Source organism: Eublepharis macularius, chromosome 7 (genome assembly GCF_028583425.1).
Source record: "Eublepharis macularius isolate TG4126 chromosome 7, MPM_Emac_v1.0, whole genome shotgun sequence".
NCBI lineage: Eukaryota > Metazoa > Chordata > Lepidosauria > Squamata > Eublepharidae > Eublepharis > Eublepharis macularius.
The window spans coordinates 4071920-4087912 of NC_072796.1; the positions used below are offsets into that span (position 1 = coordinate 4071920).

Genomic DNA, 15993 nt, shown 5'->3' on the forward strand with positions numbered 1-15993 from the left:
CCTGTCAATCATAACCCTCTGACTAGGAATCTCGGCGTGTAAAGCTGAGTTCGCCACACCCAGCAAATCCCAGGGAGGCTGTGGAAAACATGAATAGGTGCCTGGAGACAGTTTTGGGACGGATGAGGGCTAACGAGCTGAAACTTAATCCCAACAAAATGGAGGTGCTACTGGTGGGGGAAGATTTGACCCAGGAAAGTGGACATTTCCTGTTCTGGATGGGGTTCCACTCCCCCTAAAAGAGCAAGTTCATAGCTTGGGGGTGCTCCTGGACCCAGGCTTTCAGTTGGATAAACAGGTATCAACAGTGGCCAGGAATGTGTTTCACCAGCTCCAGCCCTTCCTGACGCCATCCATTTACAAAATGCCACAAACGTGATTTATGGCGTTTTGTAAGCTGATGGTGTTAAAAATTGCGCGAGGAAGCCGGCAGCCTTCTGTGAGTCTCGCGCTATTTATAGACCATGAGGAAATGGCCATGAGCACAATGTAAAGTTGATGGCAGGAAGGGAATCAATTAAAGCCTAGGTTTACATAAACAGAATAATTAAATAAATAAATAGAATAATAAGTCAAGATGTCACCACTGAGCAGACCCTGCCCCTGGGGATCATTTACCTTTGAAGATGGGGCACACAAAGATGAGCAGATGAGCAGGCACCATCTAACTGGAAAGGTTCAACTGCATGATTGAAATCTCTCTCAAACTGCCACCAACACAATTCCAGGTTTCATAAAGTGGGTTGGGCTAGGGAAACAACAGGGCAGCATCCATTCCAGTGCAAAACCCCTTTGTGCCTGCTTATGTGTGCCTCTAGCCTGTGGATGAATGCTACAGCTTTCACTTTTTTTAAAAAAGAGAGCAGTCTCTCACCTGTTTATTTATTATGAGAAAAATACACCCAGTAGCCCATGAAGAAGTAAGGTGTTTCTTTCCATGAATATAAAAGCAATGGGATAAGCACTTTGTCACTTGGCACTTATTTTTAATTGCATTAACACTACAAAATCCTAAGAGCGCCACCCTCTGCAAAGTTTTATCTTTCAAAGCCCTCTGATATCAATGGACTTGGAAGAGGGTAACCCTACTTTGAGTTTATGTGTTTATTTTATTTATAGCCCAACATTTTCACTTAAACTCAAGGCAGATTATAGACTATAAAGCAATCAATCAGACAGCATAAGATAACCACTGAACAAAGCAAGAGGACTAGTATGAACAAGGCAAGCAGTAAGTTTTCTGAGACAGAGGATAGTATAAACACAAGAGAATGTGGAAAGGTATAAGACAATGCTGTCATTGTATATAAGACATATATAAGATTATAAGACATATATAAGATTATATATAAGACAGTCAGAGTTTAGGGTTTTGCTGATCAGAATTGAGTTATGAGGGGCCTCTAAATATAATTTTGTTCATCAATTTGCAAGGAAAAGGTGAGCAGAGTGGATGGCTGCCGCTCCCTATGGTATGGATCTCAAAAGAACACCAGTTCCTGCACACATCATTTCGACCCTCTGCAAAGGACCAGAGAGATCACAACAACCAGGAGCTGCCATTTGACTGGGCAGTGAGTTAGTGAAAGCCACAGTTCCTTTTGTATGATCATGAGGCATGTGGGTGGAGTTGAGATGTTTAAGCCTGCCTAATAGCCTCTGAAGAGACAGTCCTTTTTGTTCGGTTTTTTATACGATAACCTCAGTGAGAAGATCCTCTCGCTGGGTTATTAAGGACTGTTTAGTATTTTTTTGGATTTCATAATTATATACACGAATTGATAATATTGTTAATTAATAGGTAATTAATACATAGTAGTTTATTAGCTTGTTATATTTAGAATTTATAAGGTAGTTAAGTAGTGTTCTTAAGATTAGGTGTAAATCTTTTAGATAAGGTTTTTTTGTTGTTGTTGTTGTTGTTTTTTTTTTTTTTTTTTAGTTTGTTTGATAAGACTTCCCAAATCTTTGTTAAATTGAAATAGTTTATATATATTAGGGGTAGTATATTCACTTTTGGGAAGTTTTCTAGAGTTGTATAGATAAATTTAACTTAAGGGAGGGAAGAAAGGGGGGGGTAACCTTGCTGCTAGGAAATTTGGTTAAATATTTATCAGGTATATAACGTATTTGGAATAAGTGTTGTCATACTAGACTAAGGATTTGGTTTATTAAAGACTGTTGTTTTTTTTGGTGTTGTTAATTCTTGATTGTTGAATAAAATTTGTTTACTTTAAAACTTTTAATAAGAAAAGAGAGAGAGAGAGTGAGAAGCGAGGAGTAAAGGGGGGGGAAGAGAGGTCAATTGGCTATAGACAGTGAGTACATTCAATAGTTGATATAATAAGAAATTGCCTTATATCAGGGTCTGAATTCATAGGAATGGCTACTATTTCGAATTTAAATATTATTTCTCAGAATGTTCGTGGTCTAAATAATTTAGTCAAGAGAAAACGTATTATGTCCAATTTGTCAAAAATTAATACGGATATAGCTTTATTACAAGAGACTCATCTTCATGCAACAAATGAAGCAGAACTTAAAGCTGCATGGTTGCAATATCAGTATCACGCTAAAGGATCCTCCAAGTCGAGGGGAGTTGCAATCTTGCTGTCTAAAAATATTCAATTTTTTCATAAAGCGACATTAAAGGACACGAGAGGGCGATATTTATTTGTCAAGGGGCAGATTAATGGTCATTTATACACCTTAGTATCAATGTATGCACCTAATGACAACCAATTAACATTTATAGAGGATGCATTTCAAAAATTAAAAAAATTTCAGGAGGGTTCTGTCATAGTGGGTGGAGACCTTAATTATATAGCAAACTACACTATGGATAAATCTCATTTCAAAAATAAGAAATTTAAAAATTCTAAGAAGGACACACGACTACCTGCAATATTTAATCAATTTCATTTAGTAGACATTTGGAGGGAACAAAACAAATTAGAAAAAGATTTCACTTATTTTTCACCTCGTCATAATATTTACACTAGAATAGATTACATACTCTTATCTGATAATCTGGTTAAAAAAACGCAGCAAGTTAAAATAGGAAACATTGAGTACTCTGATCATGCGTGGGTACGATGTGTACTGTCTATGGATATAGATGCTATAAAGGAAAGACACTGGACATTTAATAAAAATCTGATCTTTAATGAAAGTAATGTAAAAGCGATTGAGCAGTATATTAATCAGTATCTTGCAGAAAATCAAACTGAAACAATCTCACCACATTCGGTTTGGGACGCTCTTAAAGTGGTGATTCGAGGCCAATTAATAGCTTTGTCAGCATATTTAAACAAGAAGAAAAAACATCAGAAACAAGAAATCTTGAATAGAATTCAATATCTGGAAAACCTGCATAAAGAAAGGGGTAGTAAGAAAATTTATAAACAACTATTAAATGAACGAAAATTGTTAGATTCTTTGGAAACAAATCAGATTCAAAGAAATCTATTGTTTTTAAAACAAAAATATTGGTATAATTCTCCAAGGACTCTACGTTACTTATCTTGGAAAGTAAAAGAAAAGAGGATTGAAAGATCTATTAGAGTTATTCAAGATGATGCTGGCCAATGTTATACTAAGCCAGCAGCAATACTGCAGGTCTTTAAAGATTTTTACTCTAAATTATATTCATCTAGTAATCCTAATAAGACAAAGATTGAAGAATTCTCATTAAACCATAAAGCTATTAGGAAAATAACAGAAGTACATCGTCAAATAATGGAAAATCCAATTACTACTTCCGAATTATTAGACTCAATTAAAAATTTAAAGAATAATAAGGCTTCAGGGCCAGATGGCTATTCATCTGAGTTTTATAAAAAGTTTGCAATGATACTGACCCCTCCATTAGTGTCTGTGTGTAATAATATATTTAAATCAGGTACACACCCCCATTCTTGGTCAGAAGCTACTATAGCAATGATTCCCAAACAGGGTAAAAACATCTCAAAACCCGGTTCTTATAGACCAATATCACTTTTAAACGTAGATTATAAGATTTTTACGTCCATATTAGCCAAACGTCTTAGTTCATTTATTGGGAATTATATACATCACGATCAGGTAGGGTTTGTACCCAAAAGAGATATATCTGATAATATTTATAAAGCCCTTAATATTTTTTCGTTTAGTAAATTGCATCAAACTCAAACATTGTTTTTGTCATTAGATATTGAAAAAGCGTTTGATTCATTGGAAATCTCTTATTTAGAAGCACTTCTCCATCATATGAATTTTGGTAGTAATTTTCTACAAGCCATAAGGGCAATATATTTGCATCCTCAAGCTAAAATTAAAGCTAATGGTATGTTATCAGAACCCATTAGACTGCAGAGAGGTACAAGACAAGGTTGCCCTCTGTCCCCTATTTTGTTTGTGATTGCTATAGAACCACTGGCAGAGGCAATAAGAAATAACACTCAAATTCATGGTATTGTCTTTAGTAATAATATTTATAAGTTAAATCTGTTTGCAGATGATATCCTTTTATATATCACGAAACCATTAATATCACTGCAACACCTGCAATATGAGTTATCGGAATTTGGCCAAGTTTCAGGATTATTGATCAATCAGAGTAAATCTAGTATGATGCCCATTAATTTAGAAGGAACAACCCAAAATTTACTTAAACAAAAATATAAGTATCAATGGGCTATTTCACAATTTTCTTATCTTGGTATACAAATCCCTTCTGATTTGAATCAATTAATTCGAGTTAATCATATCCAAAAAATGAAAGAAATCAAAGACATTTTACATAAATGGAATAAACAACAATTATCATGGTTTGAAAGGTTTCACCTAATAAAATCTTTTATTTTTCCCAAAATCCTTTTTCTTTTTAGAACAATTCCTATTGAAATTCCCCTCAAATTAACCAAAAAGTGGCAAACCATATTAAACCAATTTTTATGGCAATTTAAGCGTCCAAGAATTGCTTTCAAAATTTTAAGAAAACAAACACAGCATGGAGGCTTTAATTTCCCAGATTTGGAACTATATAATGTCGCTTCCAGATTGGTAGATATTATTCAGATAGTACAAAAGAAAGGAACAATTGATTGGATTAATATATTAAATGCATGGTATTACCCTAAAACGACACTTGATATAATCTGGTCTAAGCATAATATTCGTCCACCTTCTATTAATAGTAATATTTTCTTTAGGGCAATTATTAAAACTTGGGACAAATATAAAAAAAAATTATTACCAGAAATATCTAGATTCTCAACAATAACATCACATAAGAGTTTTCCCCTTCAATATAGCCTCTTAAGCTCCAAGACTTGGGAACATTTTAAATCTTTGCGTTTGCTGGATATAGCTACCAAAAATGGCTTAATGGAAAGGTCTGATTTAGAGTTAGAATTTGGCAGAGATATCCCTTGGTTTTTGTATTTTCAATTAAGTTATCTTTTAAGCGAACTTAAAATTAAAGATGTTATGAAAAGCCCTGAAACGGAATTAGAACAAATTCTAAAAGCACCAGAGTTTATTCGTAAAGGTTTATTGTCCAAGATTTACAATATCCTTATTTGTAATATAAAATCTTTTAACATAGTATTACAGCAAAAATGGCAACAAGATTGTGGAAACATTATTTCGGACAAAGATTGGGAACAAATTTGGAAATCTAAATTAGTTACCTCTCCAGTTATTAATATAAGACTTCAGACTTACAAAATTATTCAACGATGGTATTTTACCCCACAGAAATTGGCTAAAATTTATTCAAATAGATCCCCCCTTTGTTGGAAGCGTTGTGGTGAACAAGGGACCTATGCACATTGCTGGTGGAAATGTAATTATGTTGCAGAATTTTGGCAATCGGTTTTTCACCAAATTTTTTTAATCACATCTTATTCAATTCCCTTTAAACCAGAACTAATTTTTTTGAATATCTGGGGGAACTATCCAATACCACAAATAAGGAAAGATTTGATATCAATATTGTTGTCAGCAGCTAAAACTGCAATTGCGTCACGATGGAAGTCGCATTTTCCCCCAAACCTTACTACGTGGTATATGAAGGTATGGGACCATTTGATCATGGAGAAGTTAACAGACAGGATGCAGTTACGAATGAATCCAGCCAAATCTTCAGATTTTTACGAGAAGTGGTTTCCTTTCCTAGATTTCCTCTCTAAGGAAAATCTACTCGTTACAAGGCTACCGTATTATGAGATCGTTAATCCGGAAATTTAATTTTGTGATTGAAACATAGCACTATATCTGTAGTAATTGAATCAATCTAGTTATAGTGTTGTATTGGAAATTTTATCACTACCACTATTGTTTAGTTATATAATCTTTGTTATGATAACATTGTACTGAAAAGTGGTCATTTCTTTATTTGTAATATTTTTTTCTTTAATAAAAAAAAAATATTAAAAAAAAAAAAAAAAAAAGCCACAGTTCCCAGATTCTGTGAGGTGTGTTGGAGGACAAGAGCACCTGCCAGCTCCTCCCTCATAGAAGGGCAGTAGGCAAAACATACGAACAGAATCCACCAGGGATTTCAAGAATTATAAGGGTTCGTGCAACTCACCTGCCCAGCAGCATTTGGGACCAGCTCCTTCCCGTTCTCTGCCAAGACAGGAATGTTGGGGCTGAAAACCATGAGGTCGCTCTTGGCACCAGGCTCCCCACTCACTCCTGCCAGGATGTGGCTGTGGCGGTTGGAATACGACCAGCTGCCCACTTCGCTGGCACACACCAGCGTGGCTGTGCCAGGACCATACATCATGGCCTCCTTGGCCTGACTCTGGCATCGCAGCGCCACGTACACAAGGATGACCAGTAAAAACAAGCTGGACACAGAGCAGATAGCGATGATCAGGTAGAGGTTGGCGCTGTCTGCCAGGGGCTTTGTGTTCCCTCCCATCCCAGAGAGGCGGGCATCACTCTGGGCAGCCTGGGCACTGGCCACCAGTGACACGCTGAAGGTGGCTGTGGTTGACATTACCGGCTTGCCGTGATCCTTCACCAGCACCAGCAGACTCTGGCTGTTGCCGCCCTCTGCCTCCTCCAGAGCACGCGTGGTACTGACCTCTCCACTGTAAAGCCCCACCCGCCACGGGCCACTGGCTGCATCATGCAACTCATAGCGCAGCCAGGCATTGTATCCTGAGTCAGCGTCCAGGGCATGGATCTTGCCCACCATGTGTCCAGCTGCCACTGGGACCTTCACCAGAGTAGGACTATCCTGGTCTGGCCCAGACACTGCTGGTGCATTGTCATTCTCATCCACCACAAACACTTGCACGGTCACATTGCCACACAAGGAGGGCAGCCCGGCATCCTTGGCCCTCACCTGGAACTCCAGCAGCTTCAGCTCCTCGTAATCCAAGGGCTGCAGGGCGTACAGCTTCCCACTCTCCGAGTGCACCGAGATGTAGCTCGACAGCGGCCAGAGCTTCTCATCCAGCCAGTAGCTGACCAAGGCGTTCTCGGCCACATCTGGGTCTGAGGCAGACACTGTGAAGATGTGAGCCCCAGGAGGGTTGTTCTCTTTCACAAAAACTGTGTAGGAGGGCTGCGCAAAAGTGGGTGCATTGTCGTTCACGTCACTGATTGGCACCACCAGGCTGCTGGTGGCTGACAGCGGGGGGTCGCCTTGGTCTTGGGCTGTCACCACCAAAGTGTACTCGGCCACCTGTTCCCGGTCCAGTGGCTCAGCCAGTACCAGTGAGTAGTAATTCTTGAAGGTGGATGTCAGCTTGAAGGGGAGCCCAGGGGGGTGAAGGAAACAGCTCACTTGCCCGTTGGCCTCAGAGTCCTTATCAGAAATGCTGAGAAGAGCCAGCACAGTTCCTGGGGGAGAGTTCTCAAGCACCGGCACTGACAGGGAAGACACGGTCACTTCTGGAACATTGTCATTTACGTCCAGTACCTCAATGAGAACTTGACAATGTCCAGACAAAGGAGGGTTCCCTTTGTCTTCTGCCTCAACTTGAAGATCATACAAATTAACATCCTCAAAATCCACTTTGCCAAATACTCTAAGCTCCCCAGTGTTGGAATTGATGCTAAATATCTTAGTGAAACTTGATGGTACATTATTGCTAAAAAAATAGGAAATGTCTTTATTCATTCCCTCATCTAAATCAGTGGCATTCAGTTTAATAACCAAGGTCCCATTTGCTGTGTTTTCCAGCAACTTTACCCTGTAAACTGACTGATTGAACACAGGGGGGTTGTCATTTGCATCCAGCACGTTAATGACCAGCTGGACTGTGCCTGAGAGCCTGGGCTTGCCCCCATCAGTGGCCATGAGCAATACACGATGCAGAGGGCTTTCTTCCCTGTCTAGAGGAGCTTTTAATATCAGTACTGGAGACTTATTCTGGTCCTCCCCAGTTCCTGAATTGAGAGTGAAGTACTCATTTGGGCTGAGTGTGTAGGTTATCAGGGCATTGGCCTCTGTGTCTGCGTCAGAGGCACCTGCTAGGAGGAAACGAGAACCTGCCAGCCTCGATTCTGCAACAGACAGGATCTGTTCATTAACTGAAAACACAGGAGCATTGTCATTGATGTCCTTGATCTCCACCTCCACATGGAAGACCCTCAGGGGTTTATCCACAATCACCTCTAGGTGGATGGCACACTCCGTGTTCTTGGCACACAGCTGCTCCCTGTCTATCCGGGAATTAACAAACAAAATTCCATTCTGGACATTTACCTGAAAATAGTCCTCATGTCCTTTGGCAACCAACCGGAACATCCGAGGCACCAGCTCACTCACCTCCAGCCCCAGGTCCTGGGCGATGCGGCCCACGAAGGTCCCATGCTGGGATTCCTCCAGCACGGAATAATGGAGCTGGCCTCTCCCCATCTCCCAGGCTGTGTGGAGGAGAATCAGCTGCAGCAGCTGCTTTGCTCCGCCATCCTTCTGCCAAGCTACCATGGCAAGCTCAGATGCAAAGTCCTCCTGGTCTTGCCTGTATTCAGGACTCTCCTTCCCATTCACACTGGCCTTTCCAAAAATCTGTTGATTTTTTTCCAGCTGTGTTGCATCCTTTGTGAGGTATATTCCTGTTGTGGATCAGACAGGCAGGATTTTCAGTCATTCTGAGGGAGGAGTCTGTCTTTTCAGGCTTCCTTAAATATTTCCTTAGACAACAGTGACCCCTTGTGACTGAATTTTGAAATGGAGAAACAGTTTTAAATTAAATGTTTCTAAACCATTCATTTCCATTCGTTTTCATACTCTTTGAGTGCGCTGCATCCATATGTTTTCTTCTCTGAAAGCTGCATTCCTTTTTTTGGCCTACAATGAACAGGAAGCTTGGAGCTCTTTAAAGACTTACAACATCTTAGTACAACACTGGCTTCCATGGAAAGGAGCCTCCATCGTCAGAAGCAAGGATTTCTATTTTTGCTGGCCTAGATACTCTTCATGGATTCTTCTTAGCTTCTTTTACAGCTCAGGCCACTTCACACATTACATTTTATTTTGTTTTAAGGTTTCACCAAATATTATGCCAGCATGTAACAAATTAATATCACCGACATGACTCCAATTTCCTGTATCAGGCACTCTACGCAGGGAGCCAGCTTTTGTTTGGTATCCCTACGAAGTGTAACATTGGGTGAATTTGTGTTCATGTAACGCTTAAAACAGCCCTACTCTATTTCCTTTATGATAATAATGAGAAACAATATGCTGCTGTTGTAGCCAATCTGACATCAGACACTCTCATTTACTATATATAATTTCAGAAAATATAATTTGTAGCGCTGGCGCCAGTTTTGGATGCAAGCAATCTGGTAATGTCCCCCCTTCATTCCCCCACTGATATTCCTCCTGCAATAGCATTCATTGCACCTCCATTCCCCAGGCCGAAAGCTAGCTTGTCACTCTTCGTTCGCAGGCGTCATGTGGTTGGGTATACTAGAAATGGGAGATGGTTCCAACATCCACTGTGATTATACAGGGAACCGCTTCCACTTCCTGAAGCGGAGGCACCCATCAGCAGCAGAGGGCAACTTCCTTGTGCTCTTTTTGGTGTTGTCAAAACCTACCATACTGAGTTCTGCCCTCCTTGAATTACGCTGTCCTGCCAGGAAATGGGAGATCGCTGTAGTGGCACCCATGTCTATGGGGCAATCTCCTATTTACTATGAAAAGTTGCCCTGATGAGGGTAGAAAGGCAGGGTAATTCTGCCAATAAAAAAAACAAAGTAAATATTGCAGGTCTGACTAACCCTCTTAAACGAAAAAACCCCGAAATTATTAAAAGAATAAAAATGAGAGGCACGGTACCACCCTAAGCATAGCTGCACCATTCTGAGCACAGCTGACTTGTGGATTTAAAAAGGTATAATTTTGCTTGAGATTGCACTGACAGATTTATATGCAGATTATGAGAATTGCAGAGGCCATGAAAAAGCATGTTCTGAATTTCCCCTTAATTCTGTGTGCCCCTCCTGAGTTCCAGGGGGACCCTTGGGGACGGTGTGGGGTGCAGCACTGGTGACTGCAGTGGCGAGGGGGATCAGCAGCATCCATCCCCCAATCTTATTTTAGTTCTTGTTCAATCCATGCAAGCACTGGGGATACAAATTTCTGGCAATATTCCCTTCTCACTCTTGGCCCGTTCTCTGCATCCCACATTGCGTTTGAGGGTTTCTCTACCCTCAGAAATGGCAGGGGGAGGGTGCAAAAAGAAAAGTGGCAGAGATCTCTTTCACAACTGCCTGTTCAGAAGAAGAAGCATCTCTAGCAGGAGGCTGGAATGTAGCAATAAGCAGAAATGTTGTATATCAGAAGAAAATGCAAGCTCTTTTATGTGTCTCAAAATATCTGAACTATTGGTTAATAAACACTGAACAGGTATTTGACAGCTTCTGAACCCTACAATGATTAAAGGGACACCCCAACAGATATGCAAAGACTGGTTGTATTTGTGCCTCCAATGAGATAATAACAGGACAGCAGCCACTGATACAAAGATTTATGCAGAACTGAAACCAAACAGACAGAAAAAAGAACTGGAATTTGACTAATAATATAAGAATGGAAATATTGTACATAAATTAAAATTAGGAAGGAAGGAAGGAAGGAAAGAAGGAAGGAAAAGAAAGAAAAACTCTTGAGGAGTAAATATTTTTGTTTTTCTTTAAAACATTTATTAGCCACCTTTCTATCTTGCAGGAACTCAAAGGCAGCTTACAAATATGTTCCAAGGAATGGAATTTTGAGAGCTGCTGTCAGTTAAAGCAACAAGAGGCTTGAAATAATTTCTGCTCAAGCTTCTGAAAGCTTAGGAAACACTAGTGAAGAAGAGCAGACTCGTGCAATTTCTTTCATTGTTGATGGTTGTTGTGGGTTTTCCGGGCTGTGTTGCCGTGGTCTTGGCATTGTAGTTCCTGACGTTTCGCCAGCAGCTGTGGCTGGCATCTTCAGAGGTGTAGCACCAAAAGACAGAGATCTCTCAGTGTCACAGTGTGGAAAAGATGTAGGTCATTTGTATCTACTCAGGAGGGGTGGGGTTGAGCTGAGTCATCCTGTAAGAGTTTCCCAGGGTGTGGAATGCTAATGGAGGGAGGCTTCACTGTATCCTGAGGAGGTTCTTTTGCATATGGATTGGTACTTGATGTGCTAATCTTCTCTGCAGGGCTATTGTCAAGGATAGAATGTTTTATCCTTGACAATCCTTGACAATAGCCCTGCAGAGAAGATTAGCACATCAAGTACCAATCCATATGCAAAAGAACCTCCTCAGGATACAGTGAAGCCTCCCTCCATTAGCATTCCACACCCTGGGAAACTCTTACAGGATGACTCAGCTCAACCCCACCCCTCCTGAGTAGATACAAATGACCTACATCTTTTCCACACTGTGACACTGAGAGATCTCTGTCTTTTGGTGCTACACCTCTGAAGATGCCAGCCACAGCTGCTGGCGAAACGTCAGGAACTACAATGCCAAGACCACGGCAACACAGCCCGGAAAACCCACAACAACCATCGTTCTCCGGCCGTGAAAGCCTTCGACAATACATCTTTCATTATTAATTACAATAATTATGAAGATGGGCTGTTTCATAATTAAAGTAATTAATATGCAAAGAAAACAAATTCCTTATCTAAACTGCCTGTACCAAAAGAAACTCATCATTTTATTTTGTCTTGTTTAGGCACTTTCACTATTGCAAGAGGGAGTTTCTGCGGGTTTTTCTAATAGGGGCATACAAAAGTGTGTTACTTAGGGAGGAGAGAGCCTCTGGGTTTCCTGAATGATTGTATTTTTTTATATATATATAATTTTTTATTTTCAATATCTAACATACAACTACTACATACATACATACCCTACAAAACAGTAACTACAAAAGACTACAATAGCACAAGGGATAGGAAAGAGGAGAGAAAAAAGAGAGAGGGAGGGAGGGGTGGAAAAAAGGGGAAGGTACCCTACAAACACTAAACACTAAACACTACATTTCTGTTTTCCCTTCATACTGCCATTATTCAAAAGTTAAAGCTTTATATTATATTGATGGAGTGGTTGACCTTACTAAATGCAAATTACAATTTAATTTCAAGTTAAATTTTTCTTCCCCTCCTGGGTCCCGGACGGAGTTCTCTCTGCGCAACTGCAGCCGCAGTGCTCGTTTCCTCCCCCTCCCCCTCAGACTTCTCCTTTTCGTCTTGCTTGGTGCACTGGAATTCTGGGTTCCTGTCCTCAAAATCCCTTAGTTGATCTTCTGATAATATCTTAAAGGCTTGATCTTTATGGGTGAACCAGATTCCTTCCGGAAATAACCATTTGCACTTTATTCCACGTTCTCTCAGAAGAGCTGCGAACTTTTTATACTTAAAACGTCTTTTCCGGACTAGAAATGGGACGTCTTTCAATATCTTAATTTTGTTGCCCAAGAAGTCCAAATCCGCATTGTATGAATTGTATAGGATAGTGTCCCGGATCCTCTTAGATGAAAAATCGATGATGATCTCGCGCGGCAACTGACGCTTCATTGCATACTTTGAAGTAGCCCGACGGGCTTCCAAAATGGCGCTTTTAACTTCTTCTTTAGTTGCCCTCGCGGGTGTCGCCAATAGTTCCGAGACAAGACCCCGTAAGTCCTCGTTTTCCTCCTCTTTCACATTCTGGAGGCGCAAAATTGTCTGTGTTCATTCCACTTGTAGCCCGATCAACTGATTCTCCACCAGTTTAAGCTCTTTATTCGTAGCCTTCACGAGTGACGCACTTTCCCGAGCAGACTTCTCTGCCCCCCCCCGCTGCTTCCTTGATGGTTTTCACTTCGCTCTCAATTAAGCCCACCCTTTGATCTGTTTCATTCAGCTTGTCAACAAAGGGTTTTATAGCTTCACCAACCGCCCCCCGCACAATCTCCTCCAGCGATTCTCCCTTTAAGGCAGCCGAAACTGACTTGCCAAGGGCAGGACTTTGTTTTTTTGTTGCCATTTTGGGGGGGGGGGCCGCCAACCAAATTTTGAGACTCAGCAAAGGGGAAGAGTGAGCCTTCTTAGCTTCAGATCTCACCTCTCCTTCACGTACGCTTGTAATAACAGAAGGAATTCGCTTACTTGTAGGCTCTCGCCTAGTTCTGCTCTTTGCCGTTTCTCATGGCCTGGCAGCACTCGAGGCGCCACGCACGTCCGCCGGCCTCCGTAGGGACAAACGGGCAATTAACCCCCCGCATTGATTCCGGGGGGCTCTTCCCGCAGCGTCCCGGACCCAGCCTCCCTCACTGGGAGTTTTGGGGGCTAATCTTCGCAGATCAGCCGCCCGGACAGGGTGCTCGGCCGCTTCCTCTCGAGCCAGCGAAGAGGAGCGTCCGACATGGCGGAGAAAACGAAACCGAATCCGGGTTTCCTGAATGATTGTAGATTGCAGCCGCTACGATTACATATATGTGTGAGGTAGCCCAATCCTGAACCATAAGGGGTGAGACTTCGAATCAGATAAGAATTGGTTTCACATACTGCAGCTGGCTTGTTTGTAAGAAAGAGGAAAGCAAACTACTCAGAGGGATCGTTTGCAAGTTTTCTTGTGCCAAATTACAGTATACTATTTATACTATATTATTCCTTTCTAAAATTACATACATTTCATATACACTGTACTCTCAGATATCTCTGCACAAACACAGCACATCATGACTGGCAGAGGATCTTTTGGCTCTGGTGGGAAGAATGTGCAGTGTAGTAGTGGCAGATCTTACAGAGGAAGAGGGAGAGGAATGGTGATTTTGAAAAAGCAGCAGCGGCCCCCACACTAGCAGCAGTCTACCTGGCACTGGAAGCACACACACACACACCCGCAAGCTCAAGTTACTGTTCTTCAAGCTATGTGGCTGTGGTTCAATGTCTTCAAGCTACTTTATATGTTACTGTTCCCCTATCAATTCTCCCATAGACTTTAATGTTAAACATGGCCACCTTTCATTGTCTCAAAAAGAGGGGACCCCTTTATTCTATCTATATGATATCTGGTAATGGAGTACTGCAAACCTGCCCCCCCCCAAACTTTGTCCCGTTCAGACAGAAAACTAAGACAGTTCCAAAATCAATGGTTAAATGCTAACAAAATAAAATATGAAGAAAAACCAACAATAACAAAAGAAAAATAACTAAATAAAACCATATGAAATAACCCAATAACAGAACAGACCCTTTGGGAATTTATAATAAAAATGAAAGAAATGAAACAAACTTCCATGCACAAGTCTAGTGGAGAGATTTCAGTGTCAGGGTACGATTTTTAAATTGTTCCTTCCTGTAGGTTGCATCTACCTTTTGGTTGATGATTAAGCCAAGGAAAACAAAATCATTGACAATTTCAATTTCTTCATTGCCAGTCTTAATATTTTGTAATTCCTCAGTAGTTATTACTTTTTTGTCTTCTTGATGTTCAGCTGTAATCCTGCTTTGGCACTTTCTCCTTTAACCTTCATCAGTAGTCATTTTCAGGTCTTCACTATTTTCTGCCATTATCTAATGTCATCTGTATATCTCAAAATGTTATGTTCCTTCCACCAGCAGTGGAATTGGCTGCCTAGGGATGTGGTGGGTTCACCCTCATTGGAAGTTTTCAGGGAGCAGCTGGACAAATACTTGTCAAGGATGCTTTGGGCTCTTCCTGTACTGGGCAGGGGGTTGGACTAGACAATCTGTAAGACCTTCCAACTCTATGATTCTGTGATTCTATGATTTAAATCTAATTCAGTTTTCCATATGATATGTTCTGCATATAGTCTGGGCAGATAGGGAGATAATACACATACTTGTCTGACACCTTTGCCAATTGGAAACCATTCTGTTTCTTCATATTCTGTCCTAACAGTAGCCTCTTGACCAGATTACAGGTTGCACATCAAAACAATCAGATGTCGTGGCACATCCATTAGGCGAAACCTTTGCTGTAATCTATAAAACACAGAATGATTTTCTTCTGAAATTCTCCAATATGCTCCAGTAAATTAGTATTAGTAAAACAGTAAATTCGCAGTATGGTGTGTGGTGCTTCTTCCTTTTCTGAATCCTGCTTGAACATCTTGTTCCATATATGATAAGAGTATTTGATGTAAAATTTTGAGCATCACTTTGCTTGCATGGAGAATTAATACAATGATCCAATAGTTGCTGCAATCTTTGACATCTCTTTTTTGAAATTGGAATGTATATTGAACATTTCTAGCCATTGTTTTGTTTTCCATATTTGTTGGCATATTCTTGTTAACTTTTTGATAGACACAGTTTCTGTAGCTTGAAATAGCTCTATGGATATCACTTTTACTTATGGTGATTTATTTCTCTTAATTGCTTTGAGTGCAGCTTTCACTTCACTTTCTAAAACTGCAGGTTCTTCCTCAAAAGATTCTTCTTTGAAAGAAAATGCAACTTTTCATCTCTTTTGTATAGTTCTTCAGTATCCTGTTTCCATCTTTTTAATTTTGTCCTGATTTGATACCTTATCCATCTTCTGCTCCCAATTA

At 40.5% G+C, this 15993-nt stretch overlaps 2 protein-coding genes across 2 annotated transcripts in view; both read right to left on the reverse strand.

Moving 5' to 3' along the window:
• Positions 1-15993, reverse strand: part of LOC129334058 (protocadherin alpha-C2-like) — a 280693-nt gene that overhangs the window by 164571 nt on the left and 100129 nt on the right. The window lies entirely within an intron of this gene.
• Positions 6545-8932, reverse strand: LOC129333272 (protocadherin alpha-10-like). The gene has a single exon (XM_054984801.1). It carries the CDS (start codon positions 8930-8932, stop codon positions 6545-6547), a length of 2388 nt encoding a protein of 795 aa, XP_054840776.1.

Bases quoted from the DNA above. Each gene is read 5' to 3' on its own strand.
- LOC129333272 (XM_054984801.1), bottom strand. From the start codon at position 8,932: ATGGTAGCTTGGCAGAAGGATGGCGGAGCAAAGCAGCTGCTGCAGCTG.